The 26946-nt window shown below is 41.0% G+C and overlaps 2 protein-coding genes across 5 annotated transcripts; one reads left to right on the forward strand and one right to left on the reverse strand.

Annotated features, from left to right (window-relative positions):
- Window positions 1-125: 125 nt before the first annotated feature.
- On the reverse strand, window positions 126-9502 carry dennd1a (DENN/MADD domain containing 1A). Of its 2 annotated transcripts, XM_072454062.1 has the most exons (23): window positions 9337-9502; window positions 8622-8686; window positions 8292-8335; window positions 8162-8211; window positions 7641-7760; window positions 7385-7454; window positions 7206-7286; window positions 7076-7129; window positions 6852-6962; window positions 6668-6768; window positions 6473-6518; window positions 6299-6400; window positions 6095-6220; window positions 5925-6026; window positions 5563-5650; window positions 5451-5491; window positions 5281-5352; window positions 5147-5203; window positions 4875-5027; window positions 4699-4766; window positions 3963-4100; window positions 3542-3788; window positions 126-2677 (listed from the first exon to the last, which is right to left on the reverse strand). In XM_072454062.1, the coding sequence occupies exons 1-23, from the start codon at window positions 9351-9353 to the stop codon at window positions 1670-1672; spliced, it is 2961 nt and encodes a 986-aa protein (XP_072310163.1). In that variant the 5' UTR covers window positions 9354-9502; the 3' UTR covers window positions 126-1669. The 2 variants fall into 2 exon arrangements, with proteins under 2 accessions (XP_072310163.1, XP_072310164.1); XM_072454063.1 differs by lacking the exon at window positions 3963-4100.
- Window positions 9503-10361: 859 nt separating this feature from the next.
- On the forward strand, window positions 10362-26886 carry nek6 (NIMA-related kinase 6). 3 transcript variants are annotated; one of them, XM_072454077.1, is made up of 10 exons: window positions 10362-10488; window positions 15781-15876; window positions 15993-16133; window positions 17034-17096; window positions 17173-17283; window positions 17372-17480; window positions 17632-17739; window positions 17838-17932; window positions 25605-25718; window positions 25990-26886. In XM_072454077.1, the coding sequence occupies exons 2-10, from the start codon at window positions 15808-15810 to the stop codon at window positions 26098-26100; spliced, it is 921 nt and encodes a 306-aa protein (XP_072310178.1). In that variant the 5' UTR covers window positions 10362-10488; window positions 15781-15807; the 3' UTR covers window positions 26101-26886. The 3 variants fall into 3 exon arrangements, with proteins under 3 accessions (XP_072310178.1, XP_072310180.1, XP_072310179.1); XM_072454078.1 differs by having other exon boundaries at window positions 10406-10428; XM_072454079.1 differs by lacking the exon at window positions 15993-16133.
- The last annotated feature ends 60 nt before the right edge of the window (window positions 26887-26946 follow it).

The raw sequence follows: 26946 nt of genomic DNA on the forward strand, positions 1-26946 counted from the left end.
AGAAATGTAAAAAGAGTTTTATATAAACAATTAATTCCGGTGCATGTATTATTGTACATACACTAGATTACTAAGGTGTGCATATCAATATAAAAACAGTTTCTTGTACATGGCCATATTTAAACAAATAAAGCTGGGAACTGCCAAAGGACGCCGTCAGTAGGTGGCTGTTATGTTGCTATACAATAAGACAAGCACGTAAAGTGGCTGCTTGGGTGCACAACATTTAATCATGACTGTAAGCAAAATGTAAAAAGTACGGTATTCACAAGAACAAAGATTGCGGACAGATAATCATAACAATTAAGAACATATGATCTTAATTGTTACAATATACATGTGTTGTTCCAAGTTCACAAATAACCAATAACATCAGAATTTAATGCTTTCTATTCTGAAGATAAGAGAAATTAGTGGGCAGCACTATACATTCTATAATTGCACAAAATTAGCAATATTTTACCTGTAATATAGTTCTTTATTGATATTGCATTATAATGATTTAGCAATCTACTACTTAGGCCCTACATGTATTATAAGTACAGATTTGAGTTATGTCAACCTACAAGAGTAAATCTTGGGATAATTTGTTTCTTAAAAAGGAAAAAAAGTCAGCAACAGAAACAAGACATTTCATCAAATGGATAGGTTTGATACTGGTTCAGGGACAGTGTGATCAGATAATAGTTTCCAGTGTATTATATAAAAACTCACAGATAAATCCTTCATAAAGGCATAGTGCATGAAGCCTTCAAACCTGTCAGGGACAGACTAAGCACAACGGAAATGCACCACACTATGTAGCTACATACTACACAGCAAATAGTTGTTGTAATAGTAGACTGGTAAACTTGTGCAATTGTACATTTTATTAGAAAAGGTATGCAGAAATTAGGTGTTTAGCTAGGACACATTGACTTATCACTATTCTAACGTGGTGCATTACGCATAACCACACCACTACAAATAGTGCAAATGATCATTTAACGGTAAGCAATGGGCAATGGGCAATGGGCCATGGACCAGTTGGAATCTGGATATATTAAAACAAGGCCAACTTTGCTTAAGAGTAGAAAAGCAAAACTTTCAAATAAAGCAAGAGAACTGTCTTATAGAGGTTGCCATGGCTGAATAACAAGTCCACACCACATCAGTTCAAACCTATTTGCCTTTGGTTAGCTGCAGAGTGTGGACAGTCTGTGTGAGCCACAACCAGATAATTCCTCACACATGAATTTAGACAGAATAAATAAATTGACAAATATAAACTAATACTTTTTTGTTGTGACCCTCCTTACCCTCTGGAGAAACATATTTAAAAACAAATGTGTAATGCTTAGGTTTCTTTGGTACAATCAGTTATTCAATTGCCAAATTATCTGGCAATTATTTGACCATTTAGAAACGGATTAAAAAAAGTATAAGAAAGAAAGAGTAATGTAAAGGGTTAAAACTGAAGACTTGTCACATAGTTCGGAATACAGTTTCAGTGTTAGATGTATTTGCACTCTTCCAATGGTTTCCGTTTTTAAGATTTATATTTATAATACAATTGAAAGTAGATTAAGATCAAATAAAAATAATATTATTTGTATCAACACTCTGCATTAATTAGTCACAGAGGAATCATCTGATTGCATGGCCACACTTGTGCATACACACAGGTAAATCAGTCAAATGTTTCCCATTTCCGCCGTAAGTCTTCCACCTTCATTTTTGGAGTAGCAGTGGGTTGGACTATATTGAGCAGGTCCCCAAAAGGATCAAGACTCTTTTGGATTTCAGCCTCAGTATGAAGTGGTTTTGTCAGTCTGCTCTGGAGGGAGTCAGTCATAGAGTCTGCCAGGTTGGACAGAGAGTGGTTACTGGCCGAGGACTGTGGCACGGTGGAGGCGGATGGAAGGAAGGCTGAGTGCATGAGTCCATAACTGGGGGACACAGTGGAGCCACCTGGAGAAGGCTGTCTGTACAGACCAGGCGGCGTCTGTGGTGCATGGAGGCAGGGGCCCAGAGGAACGGGCCTGTAGACTGCACTAAAGGGGTTACCACTGGCTACGGGAGAGTAGTGTAATTGAGGGGGGGTTTGTGGAAGAGATACGGCAAAGGGGTTGAGTGATATTTGATGCTGTACTGGAAAAGGAGGCAGCCCTGTTGGGTATGGCCGGGGTGGGAGCAGTGGTTTACTTGATGAGAGAGTGCAGTTCTCCGTCTTGTTGTTCACTGATGAACTGTTGAGAGGGTCCAAAAGACTGATCAGATCCAAATTGTCCTCATTTGTCTGCGGGGGCTTCAGAAAGTCCACATCTGAAGTCCGGCTCAGGGCTTGTCTGAACTCCTGTCCTCCAGCTGTACTCCTTCCTTCGGCTGGTTTGGACCGCACTTGAGCCGCTGGAGGGGCCAACACTGACCCCAGCTCTGGTGTCTTTCTTCCCTGCGGCCGGGGAATGGTGATGTTGCTAGTGTTGGTGAGGTCTGGGATATCCTGCCTCAGGGTGAGGATTTCACGACTTGGAGAGGGGGCTTCAGCAAGAACAGAAGGTGGTCTGTCACAAGTGGAAGGCAAACACATGGCCAAAGCAGCATCATCCTGCCCCATACTCCAAAGCTTGTTGTACGGGTTTGACAGTTTTAGCCCAGGGAGTGTCCGTGAATGGTCACCAATGCTCAGGTCCATACGCTGTGAAACGGCAAACAAAAGTTAAATGTTGCAACAACGTTAAAAGTCTATATCTATATTACAATGCGCTCAAAAAAGATTGGCACCCAAGGGTAAAAGTGAGAAAGAAATTCTATGAAAAATTATCTATATAAACAAAGCGGATATATAACCAGAAATATGAGACCTTTCCTCAAAGCAGAACCTCTCTAGGTCCTTCAAAGGGTTCTAGGGCCTTTTCAGTCGTCAATTGGATTGAGTTCAGGGGACTGGGATGGAGGTCAAAAACAATACTATATGGTCTGTATGATATTATTATTTGTTGTTTGGGTGAACTGGAAGGTGCAACCATGGCCCATTTTCAGCTTTTAGGCAGGGGCAAGCAAATGTCTCTTGGACAGTTTTCTTATATTTCTTGGATTCCACATTGTAATTTGTGTTAACAAGATATTCAGGTCCTAAAGACAAGCCCCTAAGGCCCAAATTATTAAAGACCTTTACACCAAATTTTACACTTTTCCAAAGTCTTTGTTTACATCATACCCAATATCACCAAAAATATATATTTTTGTCTCATCTGAGAATACATCTTATTTAAAATGCATTTTTTTGCCAAACTGGAGACACTTCGGTTTAAATTTTAATTCTTCTAACCATTAATCCATTTACTGAAGTTCAATACTAAAATTAAATATCTAATCAATACTAAAAATAAATATCTAATAAAAATCATATTAAAAAAATGAGAGGTAGTAATTTGGTCAAATGATAACAAATCTAAACCTTTTTAAAGTGTATTTCCTATTTTTCCCAATGGTGCTAATATTTCTTGAAGGACCTGTATATGAATACAAAATGAGAACCAAAACCATTTATATATCTGACCTGATAGGTGAACTTAGATTGCCCATTTTCAGTTTCTTTGGGCGTCCTCAGATCCTCCAGACTTTTAGCCAGAGTAATAGGTTGGTTGTCAGGCTCATCTTGACAACCAAAAATATCCCCCAGCAGGTTGATGTTGGAGAACTTTTCATTAACTGGACTTGAAGGAGCAGTGTGCCGCTCTGTACCAAGACCATTATCATCACCTTCTAATAACTCCACTTCTTTTAGTGAGTGGTATGGCTGAGTTCTGAAAAGAAAATGTTCTCATCAGTGAACACTATTATAATACATGTATACAACGTCATTTACCACACATGCCCATGTTGCCTAATAACCTTAAAGGTGAGTCTTAAATTATTGAGTTATAAAAGAAGTTAGTCACTACATTAAACAGCGCAAAGCCAATAGAAGAAATGCGTACAGAGGAGACCACTCAAAGGGGGCAGAGAATAGAAAGCTGTCAGGAAACCCAGAGACAGAGTCCTCGTCATACTGGAGTTCATCTCCAGAAGAATCCTCCGACAGAAAGACTGTGTAATGCCGAGTGGGACGCAGAGCGCTACAGTGAGGAGAGACAAAAGCACGTTTAGAGCTGAACCAGGGCTGGCAGAGCAAGAGCAGAGGCTGAGAAAACTATACTTATAGCAAGGAAAGCACAGCTTGTTAAGCACTATACATAACATTGTCTATGGTAACATGCACACCAAGAATCTGATTATCATCAGAGTTTTGGAGTCAGATCAGATTACTGAAATGTCACATGACAGATCATGTCAGATGTAAGTAGTCAGATTTATTTCTGAAATGCAGGCAAGAAAAATAACATAAAAAGGGCAAACATAAAAGAAAAAATAAATAAATATTAAGTTATTTTGGTTTTCAAATACAACAGTTAAAACAATTATTAACTGATATCCTTCTCATAATCAGATTTCTTTTGTGCATGTAAACACACACAAAAATATAAGATCAAATTGTGGGGCTACATGATCATTACATTTTTACTGGCCATGAAAATATACCAACTGATGCATTTGAAAAGTAAAGAAAAGTTCAAAGAAGAGTACGATGAGATTAATCATGGCATGACTTGAACAACTTAATAAACAGTAAACATATGCAGTTTGTTTTGTGTATTACAAGTAAAGTCAGCTTACAGTGGATCCACAGCAGCCTCCAAACTCACATTACTGCTTTGTCTGTTTAACAAAATAGGCGGTCGAGTCTGTGGAAAAACAAGGCTTTCAAAAAGACTTCAGAGCATATGCGTATATTACATATTAGAAGTAATAATATCTGAAAAGTTAAAGCAGATTAAAGCCATTTGTGTCACCTGTCCAAAGTGCATAGCGATTGGTTTGCGGTCATCCCAGGTATGCAGCGGCCCCTCTCTTCTGACAGCTTGAGTACAAGATGGAAACTCGGAAGCACTGTCATTGTCTATCACCACAGATCCAGCCGTGGGAAAGCCATTCTCTGCCTGTTCCTGCAAAGGGATAACTTGAGTAGGACAATAAGGGTCAAAGGACTGCAGTGGGACAGGGAGACGGGTCGGGTAAGGGACAATATTTCTCACAAGGTGTTTAAATGAGCTGGATTTCATACCTTTTGTTTTAGTCGGCTCTTCACTTCTTTGATACCCATTTTGGCATGATCTTTAGCCTGTCGAAGAGCAAAAGCTTAATTTGCATTTTCAGAACATAAAAGCAAGCTTAGACCAAAGACAAAAAGTGTCTTACAAATTTATAGACAGTTTTCATTGCAGGGTTAGCTTTAGTCCTCACTGTGTTAATGATTGCACCCCCGCCTTTCTGTAATAAAATGTGTTAAATAGGACAGAAACATTTTTACCATCCACCAGAATCATTCAAGTTATGTAAATCTAAAACAATTAAATTCATAATGTTACCTTAACAGTAAACAACCATTGGTGGTAGGTCTTGTCGCTTCCTGAATAAAAATCACGAAGAACATAAATGTGCTGATGATGTGCTTAAACGGCCATGTTATGCACAACATACCGGCGTATTCTCCCATGTTGATCTCCTCTTCAAAAATGTCATTAAACCCTTCTCCTGAGTTTAACAGGTCCAAACGACCGTCAATGAACTGCACAACAACAACACGTATGTGGCAGTGGAAAGAATTAAGGAGAAACAGTAATTTGAACAATTAAGTTGGTACACCCTTCAAGATATTTAGGCATATTTGTCACTGGTCATTAAACCAGTGAAAGCAGTTTTTAATAACTTAGCTAATTATTTGTCCCTTCACTCTCCATTTTAATATTCTTTTAAACACATTTTATTGTAAAATATATTCTTAAATGTACAAAATCTAGAAGGGTGCACTATTTTTACATGTTATACAGATTGAATTATACCTGTTTCAATAGCTGCAACTGAATTGCATTCTGAAGAAACTGCCTCATTGCACTAGACCGATGGTTGATAAACGTATCTTCGTTAAAGGTGATTGGCTCTCCCTAAAATCACTGAAGTTAGACAAAGCTTGGACACTGTGTATTGATTCTGCTGTGGTGCGTTCACTGACCGGCTCAAATTGCAGGGCATTTCTGTAGCTGCCAAAGAGAGCAGCCTGGCTCTTCAGAAAGGCTCGGGCTACACCATCACCAGTTGTTGTAGATACTTTTCTCAAACGGCTTTTTAGAGATGAAACCTGGAAAAAATAATTCTGTTATCACAACATGCTCATTGAATAAAGTGTCAATAGCAAGGCTGATGTCCATGTCCTCACCACATCATTAGGGAGGCCTTGGAGGTCTTCATAAGGAGTTTCCAAAGTGTTAGTGTCCACATTGAGGACCACCACATCATCCAAACACATTCCCCGAACTTTCTACAAAGAACAAACAGCCAATAGTTAGACAGATCTATTTTAAATACATCAAGTTGGATGGATAAAGTCTACCTCCATTAAGCTGGAATGCACTCCAATAAGGTAAGGCATTGGGGCACTAAAAACAAAGCAATTAAAAATCATTTAGGACATAAAGTGGGATTTTTCACATGAAAGTATAAACATTTTTGACTAGGTTTGAAGGATAAGAGCAGGGTGGTAGGTGTGTTCACAAAACTTAAGTTAGGCCAACGTATTTGTAAGTACCAGCAGTAGTCTAGCAGATGTTGAGGCAGAACAGGAATGTAAACATGTTGCCAGTGCATTGGATACATCATGGCGGCAGACCCATGGACACAAGCAGTTAACTGGGAAAACAGGAGCATAAAATCGGACTACACAATCTCCAGCAGGATGCACTATAATGTATTATAGTAAAATAAATACTTACAGTGCTTAGTTTGCTACAACAGATGAGGATTCGACGTTCATAAAGCATACTAGCGTAAAGATGTAGCATGTTATTGACATCTACAGCTACAAAATACTCTGTTAAGTTTCTCTGCAAGATAAAATAAGAAATTGTGTCGGTACTGTATTTTCCAACAAGTCTGCGCCATTACACCTCAATCTTGTGTCAATATTTACTGTAACACCACAAAGCAATTTACTCACATTTTCTGGTATACTAGGGAGCTCTCTTATGTCAGGCACAGTGAAGAAGGAATGCTATTAGACAGAAAGAAAGATATGTTTTGGAACACCTGTACTTCTACATGCAAAGATACTCAGAAGAGATTCTCACCATGCCCAGATGAACGGGAACCCCAGGCTCTGGGATAGGGAGAGTATGTAGTGATACTAGGAGCTCTTGAAGGGGACTTTCCTGAAACATTTAGAAGGCAATTTGGCATAAACTATATGTTTCAATCGAGCACTGTCAAATAAACCGCAACAGATCAATGTACAGCATACATTTCTTACCTGGCCTTTGATAGTATAGTCTGCAATAATGTTAAGAAGCTTGTAGAACACTTCAAACCAAGGCAGGTAGCTGAAATAAATATACATTACAGGACAATAAAATAGCATATTTTAATCTTTAACAAGGGTTAGTCTAACTGAGATTAAAAATCTGTTTTTCAAGAACACTGGCCAAAATGGTTTCTGTAGCCATCAAAAGACCATTGAAAAGATAATCTATCATCTTTTTATCCTTGTTTTGCACTTAAACACCAACCTGAGAATGCAGTAGCAGGTGTGAGCGCCCGAGGAGAGACGGCAAAAACCAAATCTCTGTTTGCTCTCAATATCAGTCAACACAAAGGTGAAGTTCTGGCCAACTTGGTTTACTGTTAGACTGAAATATAAAAATATAATAAAAGAAGAAAAGAAGACATCAAGAATTTGATCATCGTTTGTATCATTCTGCTGAGGAGCCATGGAAGCATGTGACTTATAACATAATGCAGTGTTGTCGCTGAGGGGTTTTGGCATGGCAGGCCGCCATGCTCCGGCGGGCCCCCGCCATGCCCAAAAGATGCCGCCATGCTCTGGCGGGCCCCCGCCAGGTATTAAGATAACCGCTCGTTCGCGTTTACATTTTTTAAGTACTTTTTGCGAGCGCCGCCTGCGGCACGGTTTGTCCCACCGCCATCCTTCAACCTCAGCCCAGCGAGAACACTGTAATGTACTTTGAGCCTACGTACATTATATTGGAGTATGTAACAGTTGTGTAATCCTGGGAGAATAAAGCACTACCTGTCCATGTTGAATGGAAAGCAGAATTTGGGCACTGTCTGAAGAGTTTCCTGCAACATAAGAATAATGTTCACACAATAAATGCATAGACACCCCAATTAAAGCAATTAAAAAATGTAAGTGTTCAGACCTTCTCATTATAATCTTCAGGAAACTGCCGATGGACCACTGGTTCTGTCAGTTTAAAACAGTCAACTATTTTTACAAGTTAAAACTATCATGATGAACAGTATTTGTATAAATTATAAGATGATATTATATTTGGAGCCAAAAATAAATGTTATATTGGAAGTATGAATACATATGTTGCAAAACATAAATGTATGAACAAACAAAAAACTACACACATGTTTCTCATACCACATACCGTACATGAAACATATAAATAATAATAATAATAATACTGCCCCATAGACTAACATAATATGAATGTGAGCAGACAAATGAGGTTGTCACTTACTAGAGCCTGGTGTTCCTGAATGGGATACTTCAAAATAAATGTCAAAAGTAGACTCTGGGCATTCCCTGAAATAAAATAAACATTGAAAACAATTTGTCTTCAAAAGTATGTCAATAAATGGGGTATTCAGTCTGAAATAGTACTGAAACAAAAGGTATTAAATGCTAACTGACGATTATTAACATTAGGTAAAGTAATACTAGGAAAACACACGACCCTAATCAATTTATATTTTATAGATGGATTAGAAGAACAAGATGCAGATGCGTGATAATAACAGCATTACTAAGACTGTGTAGATCAGATTGCGCTTCCACTAGTCAAAGTATAATTATAAATCAGACTTCTCTAGACATGACCATTGTAGATTGTAACGGATCCATGGACACATAAACCCACAGAGGAAGCACACGCCTTATGTATCATCCTCTTGTCTGTGGGAGCTACTTCTGTCTTGTCCTGCATCCGGTGGAACCGAGTACACTCTGAGAACACGAGCATAATAAAGGAGTATCATACAAGAAAACGTGAAGGGGTCATTTAAAAGCATAATGCTTTGCGAATTTAGAGCAAAAGTATTTTTTTGCAGATGTTTTAGCCTTGTGTCGCAACCAGTCTGGGCCTGGTTTGAACAGTTTCCCCAATGACTCACGAAAACAAAGCTAGCGATGGGGTGACACTTCTATAATAAACATCTGAATACAAATATTCTTACTTGATTCGGGACCCCATCCTTAAGTGTTGCCCAGCAGGCGCTGGTAGCAGCCTTTAGTGCGCAGCCGCGACTGTCTGGGGATGTTTTTCTGGAGCTAACCTGTCACATAGCGGTGCACGTCGCCATATCTCTGGTCTACGCGCGTAGATCACGCTGTGTGCCCCACGGAACTGTGGGAAATGTAGTGTTTCTAAGACGAGATGAGCTTCTGTGGCAAAGCTTCATGACAGTTTTCAGTGTGTGTTCGGGGGAAGTGTTGATTAATGCATAAACAGCTCAAGCTTAAAACTAGCCATCTAATGCCTCGTTGTGAATTATGCTTGATTCAATGAAGCATTTTAAATAGCAGGTTGTTAAAATTTACTGCAGACATTTTTAATTGCCTCCTTAATTATTCAAATAAACGGAACAGCCAGGAAATCTTCCTCTCGAATTGTTTTGACAATATATGTGCCACAAGTTTTTTACATATTCTTTAAATAAAGGGCACATGCCCTCCAGTTAATTTAATAGATCCATGCTCATGTCCCGTGTCCAATATTATTCATACACGTTTCTCAACTTACTCCTTCAGATAAACACAAAACAAACAAACAAACAAACAAACAAACAAACAAACAGTCTCCTTTAGAGTAATTTTGAGATACAAAAGCAACTGAATCTATATTCTCTAGTAGAATAATTGAACCTTGGACTAATATGAAATTATATGAAGACAATTACTCTATGGTATTAACTAAATTACAACTGTATGTCTAGTCTAGGTTTTGGCACCCATGATGGGGGATATGGGGCATGCGCGTCACGTGTGACCGATTTAAACTTGTAGTATATGTTTCGTCATTTTAGTAGCTCTGCGTTCTTGAAGCTACAATAGCCGCGTGGCACAGCAGCATAGCAGGCATCAGCCGCAGCACCGCAGGCACGCAAACGCGCACAAAAGCACACAAACGCGCACAAAAGCACGCAAACGCGCACAAAAGCACGCAAACGCGCACAAAAGCACGCAAACGCGCACAAAAGCACGCACGCTCGGTGGGGACGGAGGGAGCTCTGCGCCTGTCGATTAAAAGTTGCACAACAGGAACCAATGTAGTAACTTTTTGGATCGTCCTGAAACTTTCGGACAAGGTTCACTTTTGTCTTATTTGGGTAAGTAACACGTTTGTAGGAACCCAAAATCTCGTAAATTAAGTTAATTTTAATCATGAGTAAGTATTTCCAGGTTGTTAGTAGAGTATACTTCGACCTATCTGAGGTGTAGCCGATATTTGAATAGATCTATGGGTGTGACATGTGTTTACTACGTTTGCATAGTGTGGGGATCCGTAGCTAGCAGTATATTAGCCTTCTACTGTGAGCACAGACATGTGGAAATGATATTTCTGCGCCACGAACGGAAAACGACGAAAACTGTAGGTCTAATATTTATATAATTATGACCACCTTTTAATCAAATAGGCAGTGATCTCCTACCACCTGACTGGGTTATAAATATAGATATAAAGGAACACTTTTTTAAGGTTTGAGACAGGAGGTTGACATCATTCAACAAACCTCCATATGCATTTTTGTTTTACATTAGCCATATGCTGCGCTCTGACATTTTTGTTAAAAATGGCCGTGATAGCGGCTCTGAAAAACAAAAACAAGAGAAACATCGATTTGGCCTTATAAATGTCTGCTAGTTTACTTGCTTATGCTAGTTATGTATTTTATTAATGTACCCAAAGGAGAATTGGGATTGCGTGTTCTTTGTTCCAGTGCACGAAAAAAAACTCGTGTCTGAGACTAAATGAACATAAATGCATGAGCAGAATTGGGTGCTGGTTATGAGGATGCCTGGGCATACAAGGTCACATAACTGGCTATAATTAGTCACGTGCCATCTGTGACAGGGAGTCACGCTGCTGCAGTGTCCACACTGCTGGAAGCCATGTCTTCATACACACTGACTGCTGTTACTGTGAAAACAGAAGTTAGAAATGCTTTAACAACAATGTAGGTTTTGCCTTCAACATAAAGGTATGCATAAAACATCAAGTGACCCAAGATGGTCTATACCAAAAATACTGAAATTGCAATGTGATGACTAAAATTAATCATAAAAAAGCCCCTGGTGGAGGCAGAGATGAGTTTTGCACTTGAAAGTGCAGCTGTGTGGAGACAGTTAAATGACGTGTAAAGGTGTCTCTCTGTCTAAGTTGTAGGTAATTTCTTTACTATTTTTTTTAGTGCTATCAATATCTGATTAAAAAAACAATAATGATTTATTGAGAAGAAGTGTATTATTGTTGGCTCCTCTGAAGACAGCTACAAGAAACACATAGAAAATAATTTAATACTGTCTGTTGGTGTAAGTGACTGGACTGGGATCCTTATCTCATCCCCCATCATCTGCCAACACTTGACAAGGTGTTTAAATAAATATCTTGAATATATAATTTCACAATTTACATGCAAGAACAACAAAAGAACAAAAGACCATAGAGACTATGGAAGTCTGTATTTTGACTCTGATATTTCAGATACCAGAAACAACTGGAATTTTTGTGCAGCAAATTTGAGGTGAATAACATTTTCTTGACCATGTGATGCAGCGTGAACAAACAGTGCCACAGAGCACAGTATCTTTAACTGACCTAAAGCCAGCCTGATGTGTACGGAGCCTGCCCAATTGGCATTGCTAAAATGTTAAAAGCTCGTGGTGGAGCTGAGTAGGTTAAAGTGTATGCAAGTTTGCACATGTGCCACAGGTAGTGCTGACTCAACATTACCTTGTAGTTTGAGGTGCAAGTGCACAGGGGGTTGCTGAATAATAAACATGTTGGGAGCAACTTTTAGAAAGATTCTTGGATTACTGGTTGATCAAAACATACTGAGTGAATACCCTTAATAAGACGACCGCAAATAAAGTTTCTATGCATAAACCACATTGGAATGACTCAACAGGTCACAAGAACAGACAGCAACAGTATGCAACAGATATTACTGTTTTCTCTCATATATATATATATATATATATATATATATATATATATATATATATATATATATATATATATATATATATATATATATATATATATATATATATATATATATATATATATATATATTCTCAGCCCCATCCTGTGCAGATGAACTGTGTGGAGTTATGGAGCATGTCTTCAACATGAGCCTGAAGCTGAGGGTGGTACCACAGGTCTGGAAGACCTCCTGTCTGGTACCTGTGCCTAAGACACCGCGCACCAAAGACTTCAACAGCTTCAGGCCAGTGGCTCTCACGTCCCACCTGATGAAGACACTGGAGCGGCTAGTCCTGGACCACCTCCGCTCCACCGTGAGCTCAGCTATGGACCCGCTGCAGTTTGCATATCGGCCTGGCATCGGAGTGGAGGATGCCGTCATCTCCCTGCTGCACCGCTCTCTCTTTCACCTGGAAAAGCCTGGCAGCTCTGTGAGGATCCTGTTCTTCGATCTTTCCAGTGCCTTCAACACCATCCAGCCGCTGCTCCTGAGGGACAAGCTGGAGACGGCTGGTGTGGAGTATGACCTGGCAGAGTGGCTCCTGGACTACCCCACAGACCGACCCCAGTTTGTGAGAGCCCGGAACTGTGTGTCTGACACTCGGACCTGCAGTGTGGGGGCGCCCCAGGGCACTGTCCTCGCGCCCTTTCTCTTCACCGTTTACACTGCAGACTTCAGACACGACACTGCAGAAGTTCTCTGATGACTCTGCCATCATCGGACTCATCACGGACGACGATGACGCGGAGTACAGAGGACTGGCGCAGGACTTTGTGGACTGGTGTCAGCGGAACCACCTCCTCATCAACGCGGGGAAGACCAAGGAGATGGTGGTGGATTTCCGCAGACGCCACCCCACTGCCCCCTCGCCAGTGAACATCCAGGGACGGGACATTGAGAGAGTGGACTCATACAAGTACCTGGGTGTTCATCTGAACCACAAACTGGACTAGACTCATAACACAGACAGACAGCACTGTACAGGAAGAGCCAGAGTCGGCTCTACCTCCTGAGGAGACTCAGGTCTTTTGGAGTGACAGGGCCACTCCTGAAGACCTTCTACGACTCTGTGGTGGCTTCAGCTCCTGTACGGTGTGGCCTGCTGGAGCAGCAGCATCACAGAGAGGGAGAGGAAGAAACTGGACAAAGTCATCAAGAAGTCCAGCTCCGTCCTGGGCTGTGCTCAGGACTTGGTGCAGGAGGTGGGGGACAGAAGGGTCCTGGCTAGATTCACATCTATGCTGGACCATGAGTGTCACCCCCTGCAGGACACTCTGTCCGCTCTGGAGAGCAGCTTCAGTGAGAGACTGATCCACCCTCGCTGTGTGAAGGAGAGGTTTCGTAGGTCTTTCCTTCCTGCTGCTGTCAGACTTTATAACAAACACTGTTAGTCCTGAACACTCGAAATACTGACCTAACCTAATACTGATGTGCAATTCCGTCATATGTGCAATTACTGTGAAATTCATGTGCAATCCATGTGCCGTCGTGACACATATTCATGTGCAACTACTGTCGTGATCACACGCAATGGTATTTATGTATTTATTTATTTATTTGTCTATGGGAGTTTTTATTTATTTATAGGAGATCTTCTACTGAAAGTGTTTTTCAGACTTCCTATAAGTGATCTGTTCTTCTGGATCTACCTCTGTATCTTCCTGCGTTGCACCAATGAAATTTCCCCATGTGGGATAATAAAGGATTATCTTATCTTATATATATCCTTGTGACCAATCAGAATAAATTGTGAGGACGTGTTGTTCACTCACCGTGCTCGGACACCATCTCTTTTGATTATTCTTGGTTCTATTTATCATGTTTTGTCCGTTCAGAATCATTATTGGTTATTACATCATTTGGTTTTGAATTGATTCATCTTAAATTAACTTAATTAAATCCCATTTTCATCTTTAAAGCAAGTTGGCTTTTCTTACCTACAGCAGCTGGCATGTTGTTGTTTGAAAGCAGTAGAAACATTTAGTGAGATGTTCAGAACCGCTAAACCAGCCGTCATTTTATGTGTTTGTTATATTGCACTGGTTTGTTTTAACGGCAATTATTTCAAGTTATATATATATAAATATATATATCGGGTGTGACTTACCCATATATAGTTACCTATATATATTACTTATAGGAGTTGTACAACATCAATAAATAGAGGGATGAATAGAGACCGCCCGCAGAGGGTGAGAAGGAGTTAGAAAAAAAGACAAAAAATATATATACCATATTTTCCGGACTAAAAGTTGCACCTTTTTTCATAGTTTTGGCCGGGGTGCGACTCATACTTATATTTAAACTTATATACTTATACTCTGGAGTGACTTATATGTGATATTGTTTGTTATTTTCACACTTGCAACCTTATTTCATACTCAAGTGCAACTATATGTTTTTTTCTTTTTTCTTCTCTATTATGCATTTTTGGTTGGTGCAACTTATACTCCGCTGCAACTTATAGTCCGGAAAATACAGTGTATAATATACACTGTATATTTTATATATTATTATTATTATTATTATTATATTATATATTATACTGTTATATACAAGAGAGAGAGCGAGAGAGAGAGAGAGAGAGAGAGAGAGAGAGAGATACATATATATATATTGCTTCTTTATGCTTCTTAAAATGTCATTTTCAAGGGGTTCAAAAACTGTAATATTTACATGACCAAAAAAATTTAATAAAAACAGGACCTATGGATTCAAGAAGTGATTAGATATGAGGAATTTCTCCCCTCTTTTACAATTGTTAACTGTTTTTTTATTGACATGGAATAACATAAGCACATCCTAGATAATCAACGGTGCCAACATCAGCCAAGTTAGATTTTAGCTGTATTTTTTATCAGTCTAAACTCATTTTGTAATTTTTAGAAAAGGATTTGTTTTATAGTGTATTTTACTGAGCTAATAATGAAATGTAAGTAACGTGTTGTAATTGTAATGAAATGTGTACTTTTATTACTGTTGTTATGTATTCACCTGCCCCAAAAATCTTGAAGATTAATGAGTTTGTACATGGTCCCTGACAAATAAAGACTAAACCAAACATGCATCAGTCAAAGCAAATATTATTTACCATATTTTCCGGACTATAAGTTAGTTTAAGTAAGTTATAGTTTTGGCCGGGTTGTGACTTACATTTATGCTTATATACTTATACTCCGGAGCGACTTATATGTGATATTATTTGATATTTTCACACTTGCAACCGCATTTCATACTCCAGTTCGACTTATATATGTTTTTTTCTTCTCTATTATGTGGTATTCATCAACTTTATTTACATTTTAATACCAAATTTACTTGTTATTGTGCTTTAGACAATGTCTGTTTATGCGGCATAATGTAGAGACATCAGGAACTCTTACCACATTATTTTCTCTTACTATGTTGAAACAGTGAAACTTGCTTGGAGGTGATACTACCATGGAAACACAGCAGAATGAGGCCACGTTAGACAACAATAAACCATTTTACAACATTCAGGGGGACCAGGTGAGACATTTCTATATCTTATTGAATGGTACGTAGCTTTTCCTCCATTGATATAATAAATTAACATGTGTACATTGGTGTGTTATATTACTAAAATGTCATTTTATAATCCACAGAAAAATTTGCAAAGCCGCACTTATTGTTGCACGCTTTCAAACTTTCGTATTGAAAAGAAGATTGGTCGTGGTCAGTTCAGTGAGGTCTACAAAGCCACATATCTGCTGGAAGGACGGCTAGTTGCACTCAAAAAACTCCAGGTATGAAATGACATTTGAACCTTCCAAACGCAACATCACAACATTCTAGCATTTTGTTTAACATCGAGCTGAGACAGATCAGGACTGTAGATGTGTTTACATGATTTAAGGTTAATAGTTACTCGTCCTATGTACACTAAGCAAAGAAATAAACACAATTTTTTCATGAACTGAACTCAAAGATATAGAAATATTTTCTATAAACACAAAAGACTCTAATGCACAGGTGTGCCACACTGGTCATCCATTGAGCATGTTTAGGATGCTCTGGATCCAGTTCCGGCCCATTACCAGCAACTTCGGCGGCCATTTTGGTGGTCACACCAGATACTGACTGGTTTTATGACCCCCAGACCCTCACAATAAAGCAAAACGTATCAAGAGTGGCCTCTTGTTGTGGCCAGCCTAAGGCACACCTGTGCAATATTCATACCGTCTCATCAGCATCTTGATATGCCACACCTGTGAAGTAGTAGTATATTAATATTAATTACTCAGAAAAACAGATTTGGACAGATTTGTGAACAATATTTGAGGTGGTCTTTTCTGTAAATAGAACAGTTTCATATCTTTCAAGTCATAAAAAACAAGAGCGTTTACATTTTTGTTCACTGTAGATTAATAAATAAAATTTTCTTGCAAAAACAGTAAATCTCCCACAAAGTGACAGGCCGTTGCCTACACGAAATGATGACGCCATCGTTTACCATAAGTTTCTGGTTGAACGTGAACACAACCTATTAAATACAATGTAACGTACTGTCACATTCAGTAACATTAGCCTACACATTAATGTTAATGGTATTACAGATTATTACACAGTGCGTTACATTGCACTCATTTAGTTGCATTTAAATAAAGATTAATACAATACATTCATTTATATATTTGGCTTTGCAGATCTTTGAGATGATGGATGCCAAAGCACGTCAGGATTGCATAAAAGAAATAGATTTACTTAAGGTACATTTGGATTTCACTATTCCCCAACGCTTTTACACAAATTACATGGGCCTAAATGTGTTCTTTTTCCTTTTAGCAACTTAACCATCCAAATGTGATTAAGTACCTAGACTCATTTATCGAAGACAATGAACTCAACATTGTTCTGGAGCTGGCTGATGCAGGCGATCTGTCCCAAATGATTAAGGTTTGGAAAACTGTACACTCCGGTTTGCTACACATGTCATGCCACTGGTGTTCAAAATTTAGTCGTAACTCCTCTGGGCAATTCACAGTATTTCAAGAAGAAAAGGCGACTGATTCCAGAGAGGACAATATGGAGATATTTTGTACAACTCTGCAGCGCTCTGGAGCACATGCATTCACGTAGAGTAATGCACAGGGGTAAGTTCCTTAGTTGCTCTACGTTTTGTATAAAATGTCATATTAATTTTACATAGACACACCACTGTGACCACCACTATTGTCTTGCCTCAGTTTATTCATGTCTGAGATAATTCATTTTCATCTCTGAAGTTTACATTTTGTGTTTCAGATATCAAACCAGCCAATGTGTTCATTACAGCCACTGGAGAAGTGAAGTTGGGAGATCTTGGATTAGGACGTTTCTTCAGCTCAAAAACCACTGCAGCTCACTCCTTAGGTAAAACAAAATATCACTCAAAATCATCTTGAGTACGAACGAACGTCTAATTATAAATAATTATCATAAATAATCTTTTTTTTTGGGGGGGGGGGCAGTGGGGACACCGTACTACATGTCTCCAGAGCGGATCCATGAGAACGGATATAATTTTAAATCAGACATCTGGTCCTTGGGATGTCTTCTATATGAGGCAAGTTTTATATTTGGTTTGTCTTTTATTTATTTATTTATTTGATAATGACATTTTGATCACATGTGAGTGGTTTAGATAGAACATTGAGTGAACCAATTTAAACCAATTTAAATACTTGGTAACAACTAATCTCTGTTAAAAGTCTAAATTGTAAACAGTGAACAAAGACAAAGGAATTATAATCTTAATCTCTAACTTTTGCACATTGAACATACTTTTTTGGTCCTGGGTTTCCTTGTGTTTCACTGGAGAGCACAGGTAATAGTTAAGTGTTTCCCAGAGACAGTGGTTTTAAAGGTCCTCTTTTTGCCTCATCTTGTTTGTATGTGGAGCTCACTGGACGAATTGACAACAAACTTTCTTCCATTTGCAGATGCAATTTTATGCATTTTCAAAAATCTCTGGTCTGTGGCAGTGCAATACATTTATTGCGCAATGTCCCCTCTAACCTGATCTACTGCCATCCCAGATCACACCAGCAGCACCAAGGATCATACATTAAAGCTTGGGGGACTTGTCTGATTTATTTATTTAGAAAAGGGGAAGAATGCATATTGATGAATATTAAAACAAATGCAAATATGACAAATTCTATTCTTGGACCCCTGGTTCATGCTACAGAGACACAAAACACAGACTGTACAGTTGGACAACATAAGCAAATAAGGCACAAAGACAACAGTTTTAGGCTCACAGACAATTACCGGCAACATGCTAATCAGCTAATTAATTTGTGTTGCATATACTTGCATATGCAATTGGGAAAGGAATCAGATGACAATTGTGTTGTGGATGATAAATGGAACAGAGTCAAAACAGACTGAAAAAAAACTACAAATCATAGTTAATCAACATTAGTTCTAAACACTGACTTCAATATATCAACGTTTGAATTAAAAAAAGGTCTTCAAATTATCCACATGAATGTGCGAAGTCTTAAATCAAAAATAGACTTTATTGGAGTGTGGGCAAAACCGGATCCATCCATCCATCTTCTTCCTTTTATCCGGTGCGGAACAGCGTGCTTCTGAAGCGGATGAAAATGGATGGATGGATGGATGGATAGTTAACCTCCAGGATCTCAGATGCTGACATTTCATTGGACAATTATAATGTATTCCGTTGTGATAGACCCAGTAAAGGAGATGGAGTAGCAATATTTATAAAATCTTGTTTTACCGCAACTCCAAAGTCTCAAATCAAAAAGTTTTGAATACATAGCTCTAGAGGTGGGTTTGGGTAATAATACTGGGAAAATAACAGTTTTAGGGTTTTATCATCTGCACCCGTCAGTGAACTAGAGGACTTCTTTACCTTCCTCTCCACTTTTGATCATTCTGAGTTGGTTGTTTTAGGTGACATGAACATCGATTGGTTGTCCAAATCTTCTGACAATCTAAAAAACGATTGTAATGAATTCTACCTCACACAACTTATTACTGCTCCCACTCGACCTGACCCTTAAGACCCATTTAAAGCAACATTACTGGACATTATCTTAAGCAACAAGCCTACAAATTACCAATGTAGTGCTGTCTTTCCTCTTGATTTTAGTGACCACTGTCCTATTGGGTGTATGTGGAACACAAAATGTAGTCCAAAGCAGTCCAAATAAAATATAATTGTTAAAAGGTCCTATAAGCGTTTTAATAAACAAGCATTTCTGTCTGATCTGTTCTATAGTGACATTGGTTTTACCACGAATATTCCAGAGCCCAACACAGCACTGGACTTTTTCATTAAAATATTTAATGATATTGCAGATAAAAATGCCCTTAAAAGAGTCAGTGTCAAAAATAAGAATAATCCCTGGTTCTGTCCAGACATAGCAGTATTATCTCGAGAGCGTGACAAAGCCTGGGCAGAAGCCAAGGCAACCAAATCAGCAGCAGATTTGCAGCAGTTTTGTCATTATCGCAATTAATAATATTAATTGCGATAATGACAAAACTGCTGCAAATCTGTTTTGGCATAAGATGTTTTGGCATTACGAACAGTAGAGACATATTATGTCTACTGTTCGTAATGCCAAAACATCTTACTACGTCAAAACTTTCTCGGAATCACAGGGCAATTCTGCAAAATTTTGGTTAAATCCTTATCGCAAAATTCTACTCCCTCTTTACCAAATTAAATGATTAAAGATTCAATCAGCTTGGCGATAAAAAATATATATATTTGTGACGTGTTTAATTAGTACTTTGCTGATGCTGGAAATATCCTTGATGCTGCTGCTCCATCTGTTGCTGTTGCCCCAATACATGAGAATAGACCTGATGATCAAGCATTTTCCCTTAAGCCCTTTACACAGTACGAAGTACTAAATATGTTGCTCTCTATAGATCCAAAAAAGTCCACTGGAGCCGACACCCTCAAACCTAGGTTACTTTTGTTATCAGCCCCAATAATAGTAAATTGTTTAACTTGTGTTTTTAATCTCACAATTCAAACTGAATTCCCATTACTTTGGAAAACTGCTTTTGTTTTCCCTTTGCACAAAGGAGGCCAGGAAAATGATTTGTATAATTTCCATCCAATCTCAAAACTATCCTGCCTAGCAAAACTTTTGGAGAAGCTAATAAGTAACCAGGTGTGTGCATTTTTAACCAAATATTCAATTCTAAAGAGCTACCAGTCTGGATTTAGACCAGAGCATAGTTCTATCACAGCTGCTACAAAGTTATAAATGATATTGCTATTGCATTGGACAATCATAAAGACTGTGCTGCTGTTGTTGTTGATTTGTCAAAGGCCTTTGATTCAGTAGATCATTGTATTCTCTTGGATCGTCTGGACGCTCTTGAGTCTGATACAAATTCTAAAAAATTGATTGCAGATTACCTCACAAATAGAGCTCAAGCTGTTTCTGCTGATGGCTTTCAATCTGAATTTTCTTACCCTAACAAAGGTGTTCCTCAAGGCTCTGTTCTTGGACCACTGTTCCATCCATCTTCTGCTGCTTTATCCGGGGCCGGGTCGCGGGGGCAGCAGTCTGAGCAGGGACTCCCAGACTTCCTCTCCCCAGACACTTCCTCTAACTCCTCCGGGGGGATCCCGAGGCGTTCCCAGGCCAGCCGAGAGACATAGTCTCTCCAGCGTGTCCTGGGTCTTCCCCGGGGCCTCTTCCCGGTGGGACATGCCTGAAACACCTCCCGAGGGAGGCGCCCAGGAGGCATCCGAAACAGATGCCCGAGCCACCTCAGCTGGCTCCTCTCGACGTGGAGGAGCAGCGGCTCTACTCCGAGCTCCCCCCGTGCGGCCGAGCTCCTCACCCTATCTCTAAGGGAGCGCCCAGCCACACGGCGGAGGAAACTCATTTCGACCGCTTGTATCCGCGATCTTGTTCTTTCGGTCACTACCCAAAGCTCATGACCATAGGTGAGGGTAGGAACGTAGACCGACCGGTAAATAGAGAGCTTTGCCTTTCGGCTTAGCTCCCTCTTCACCACAACAGTCCGATGCAGCGACTGCATCACTGCAGCCGCTGCACCGATCCGCCTGTCGATCTCACGCTCCATCCTTCCCTCACTCGTGAACAAGACCCCGAGATACTTGAACTCCTCCACTTGGGGCAAGGACACCCCACCCACCTGGAGAGGGCAAGCCACCTTTTTCCGGTCGAGAACCATGGCCTCGGATTTGGAGGTGCTGATTCTCATCCCAGCCGCTTCACACTCGGCTGCAAACCGTCCCAGTGCATGTTGCAGGTCCGGGTTTGATGGAGCCATCAGGACAACATCGTCTGCAAACAGCAGAGATGAGATCCTGTGGTCCCCAAACCGGACACCCTCCGACCCCTGACTGCGCCTAGAAATTCTGTCTATAAAAATTATGAACAGAACCGGTGACAAAGGGCAGCCCTGGCGGAGTCCAACATGCACTGGGAACAGGTCTGACTTACTGCCGGCAATGCGAACACAGCTCCTGCTCCGGTCATACAGGGACCGGACAGCCCTGAGCAAAGGGCCCCGGACCCCGTACTCCCGGAGCACCCCCCAAAGGACACCCCGAGGGACACAGTCGAAAGCCTTCTCCAGATCCACAAAGCACATGTGGACTGGTTGGGCAAACTCACATGAACCCTCGAGCACCCGATGGAGGGTATAGAGCTGGTCCAGTGTTCCACGACCGGGACGAAAACCACTCTGCTCCTCCTGAATCCGAGGTTCGACTATCGGTCGGATTCTCCTCTCCAGTACCTTGGAATAGACCTTACCCGGGAGGCTGAGGAGTGTGATCCCTCTGTAGTTGGAACACACCCTCCGGTCCCCCTTCTTGAACAGAGGGACCACCACCCCGGTCTGCCAGTCCAGAGGCACGGTCCCCGACCGCCACGCGATGTTGCAGAGACGTGTCAACCAAGACAGTCCTACAACATCCAGATACTTTAGGTACTCAGGGCGGATCTCATCCACCCCCGGAGCCCTGCCACCGAGGAGTTTGCGAACAACCTCAGTGACTTCAGCTTGGGTGATGGATGAGCCAGCCTCCGAGTCCCCGGTCTCTACTTCCTCTTCGGAAGATGTGACTGAGGGATTAAGGAGATCCTCAAAGTATTCCTTCCACCGTCCGACGACATCCCCAGTTGAGGTCAGCAGGCCTCCACCCGCACCGTAAACGGTGTTGGTGAGACACTGCTTCCCCCTCCTGAGGCGCCGGACGGTTTGCCAGAATTTCTTTGGTGCCGACCGATAGTCCTCCTCCATGGCCTCCCCGAACTCCTCCCAGGCCCGGGTTTTTGCCTCTGCGGCAGCACGAGCCGCGGCTCGCTTGGCCTGCCGATACCCGTCGATGACCTCCGGAGACCTACAAGCCAGAGTGGCCTGATAGGCCTCCTTCTTCAGTCTGACGGCATCCCTTACTTCCGGTGTCCACCACCGAGTTCGGGGGTTGCCGCCACGACAGGCACCGGAGACCTTGCGACCACAACTCCGAGCAGCCGCATCAACAATGGAGGCGGAGAACATGGTCCACTCGGACTCAATGTCCCCAACCTCCCCCGGGACATGGGAGAAGCTCTCCCGGAGGTGCGAGTTGAATACCCTACTGACAGAGGGCTCTACTAGACGTTCCCAACAGACCCTCACAATGCGCTTGGGTCTGCCAAGTCTGTCCGGCTTCCTCCTCCGCCAGCGGATCCAACTCACCACCAGGTGGTGATCGGTTGACAACTCTGCCCCTCTCTTCACCCGAGTGTCCAAGACACGCGGCCGGAGGTCTGATGACACGATAACAAAGTCGATCATTGACCTCCGGCCTAGGGTGTCCTGGTGCCATGTGGACTGATGGACACCCTTGTGCTTGAACATGGTGTTCGTTATGGACAATCCGTGGCTAGCACAGAAGTCCAATAACTGAACACCGCTCGGGTTCAGATCGGGGAAGCCGTTCTTCCCGATCACCCCTCTCCAGGTGTCACTGTCATTGCCCACGTGGGCGTTGAAGTCCCCCAGTAGAACAACGGAGTCCCCGGTCGGTGCACTGTCCAGTACCCCTCCCAAGGACTCCAAGAAGGCCGGGTACTCTGCACTGCTGTTCGGCCCGTAGGCCGCCACAACAGTGAGAGACCTGTCCCCCACCCGAAGGCGGAGGGACGCGACCCTCTCGTTCACCGGGGTAAACTCCAACACGTGGCGGCTGAGCTGAGGGGCTATCAGCAAGCCCACACCAGCCCGCCGCCTCTCCCCGCGGGCAACACCAGAGAAGTGGAGCGTCCAGCCCCTCTCGAGGAGATGGGTTCCAGAGCCCAAACTGTGCGTGGAGGTGAGGCCGACTATCGCTCAACCTCCCGCACAAGCTCAGGCTCTTTCCCCCCCAGCGAGGTGACATTCCATGTCCCCAGAGTTAGTCTCTGTGTCTGTAGATCTGGTCGCCGAGGCCCCTGCCGTCGACTGCCGCCCAGATCTCTCTGCACCGGCCCCTTATGGATCCTCCTGCGGGTGGTGGGCCCACGGGAGGGCGGCCCCACGTCGCTCTTTCGGGCTGTGCCCGGCCGGGCCCCGTGGGGTAAGACCCGGCCACCAGGCGCTCGCCATGGAGCACCCATCCCAGGCCTGGCTCCAGGATGGGGCCCCGGTGACGCCGATCCGGGCGACGTAAACTGCCTTGTTCGTGTCGTCGTCATAAGAGGCTTCTGAACCGATCTTTGTCTGACCCGTCACCTAGGACCTGTTTGCCTTGGGAGACCCTACCAGGGGCATGAAGCCTCCGACAACATAGCTCCCGGGATCATTCGGGCACTCAAACCCCTCCACCACGTTAAGGTGTCGGTTCAAGGAGAGGTGGACCACTGTTATTTTCTATAATATATATAAACTCAATTGGGCATAATCTAAAGCACAGTAGCATCCACTTGTATGCAGATGATGCAATTCTGAATGCTAAGGCTCCTTCTTGAGCTTAATTGATTCAAAATATTCAAGAGGATTATCACTCCATGCAAAGAAACTGTGTTAATTTAAAATTACTAATGAATTCAAATAAAAAAAATTATGCTGTTCTCCAAAATATACTATTGTGTCCCCAAAAATATATCTATTCTTACGCTTGATGGTAATATAATTGAACAAGTCCCCATTACAAATACTTAGGCATCTGGATCGATGATAAACTCTCCTTCAACAAACATACAAGAGCTGACAAATAATCTTAAAGCCAAATTGTCATTCTTCTTTAGAAATAAAACGTGTTTTCCTCTTGTAGAAAACAGTTCATTTAAGATACATTGCTTTCAGTTCTAGATGATGGTGAAATTATATATATGCATTCCACAACAACTGTGTTAAAACCTCTGATCTCGGTTTATCATTCAGCTCTGAGGTTCATTACAGGAGAAGGACACAGAACTCACCACTGTCAATTATATTCTAAAGTAGAATGACAATCATTGGATTGCATATCAGTTCAAGTTTTCACCGTTTGAGGTCTCAGGACATTTTTATTTTACAATCCCATCGTGTCAAAACAGAAACAGGAAAAAAGTCTTTCTCTCTGTGGAACAAAACACAATTAAATCATTTCATGATTTTAAAGCACTGGTCAAGGACTACCAATGCCCTTGTTTCATTGTATTTTATATTGTATGTGTAAATGTGTTTTTTTGTATTGGTTAAGTTTTATTTGTGTTTTAATATGATGTGTTTGTTTGTTGTTTATTCTGTGTTGTGTTTTAACACATGAATATAGAACTTTTCTCATTGGGGTTTCCCTGTATAAATAAATAAAATTAATTAATATACTCCTATTAGTCAAATGTATGTTTTATCAACAGTAATTTAATAATTTTAAATACAGAATACCCAATTAGGAATGGAAAAAAATCTCTTTTTAATAAAGTTATGCTAAATGCATAATAAAATCATAAAAGCTTTTAATGAGGGTGAATGGTCGTCTGTGTCTCTGTGTTAACTCTGTGACGAGCTGGCCCCTGTCCAGGGTGTACCCCGCCTAAGGCCCAAAGTCACTGGGTTAGGCTCCAGTCACACGCGACCATTAACGGGAACAAGCAACAGAAAATGACTGAATGAAAGAATGAAGCTTTTAATGATTTTCTGTGAGATCTCCTTGAAACATATCACTTTATGTGATGTCAACATTAGAGCCCTAATCTGTGAAAAGCAGCCCTAAAGTACATGATTTTTCTGCTAAACATTGTGTCCACTGTGCACAGATGGCTGCTCTTCAGAGTCCTTTTTATGGGGATAAGATGAATCTCTTGTCCCTGTGCCAGAAGATTGAACAGTGTGATTATCCTCCTCTCCCAGCCGATCTCTACTCTGAAAAGGTTTGTATTCACACATGGAGGCTTACTTTAACTTAAGGCCCAGTTGTGTCAATTAGTCTGTGTCAATTATCAGATCTCTTACAGACTGTAGCTTAAATGTTAGCATGGGTTTGTTGTTTAACACGAAGCAGGTGTGATGGATATTAAAAGGTACACATTTAAACATCACTTGAAATGTATAATTCTACCTTTATTGGACTAAAATCATTAATTTGTATTTGACTGTTGCACAATATTCTCTTGATTCATGTTGTTTCAATACTGCTTGCAGCTGAGAGACCTGGTTGGCATGTGCATTAACCCAGACCCAGACCAGAGACCAGACATTGTCTTTGTGATGCAATTTGCCAAACAAATGCACATGTGGACTTCAAGCACCTGAACAGTATCTCTGCTTTCGGCCACAACTGCGTAAGGATCTCAAAACCACTGGACATAAGCTACGTCTGTCTCTGCAGAAAAATATCCCTGAGTCTGAACCTGTCATTCTCCAGAGATCAGGAACACACCACAAAGACTGTACAAAGTGTAATCTTTCCAGGATCTCAAAACCACTGGACGTAAGCTATGTCTGTCTCTGCAGAAAACTATTGCAGCTCTGTCATGGAGGACAGTGCTGTGGGAAGGAAGTTGATCATAAGGGTATTCTTTTTATTTACTGTAGCTCCGATTTAAATTGTTACTTGTTTTTGTGTAACTCCACAACAATTACATTCCGAAAATAATGAATGCTAATAGAAACTTGATATTCATATTATATAAAGAGGTTCATACCTCACTCACAAGGGTCATTTAGTGTATTTGTAAGATATTCATTGTAATGCAAAAATTATCTAAGGCACTGAACACACAAGATTTATAGGATTGTGTATCACTTAAATGTACAGTATATCATGGTTATGTTCCTCAGTGAAAATGGTCAAATGCAGTGTTGTGATGCTTGATTTGAGTCTACATTTATCTATACCTGCATAGACTTCAGTCACTGTGAACGCGCCTCATTAACAAGATGCTGTGAAATACTTTAGTTTCTTCTGTCAAGTCATGTTGATAATCTCTACTCTTGTACGTTTTATCAAGCACTTACTGAACTTATTTTGAATTTGCCTCGATTTGCCTTTGTTACAACACTGTAGTTTCCAATGGCATATGAAATAATATTTTTGTGGAGCAATGTCTTTCTTTGTAACAAAGTTAAATGACAAACATGAAGTCTATTCGGATGTAG

Source organism: Eucyclogobius newberryi, unplaced genomic scaffold (genome assembly GCF_026437365.1).
Source record: "Eucyclogobius newberryi isolate DKJ021-1_F unplaced genomic scaffold, fEucNew1.0.hap1 SCAF_2, whole genome shotgun sequence".
Taxonomy (NCBI): Eukaryota; Metazoa; Chordata; class Actinopteri; order Gobiiformes; family Gobiidae; genus Eucyclogobius; species Eucyclogobius newberryi.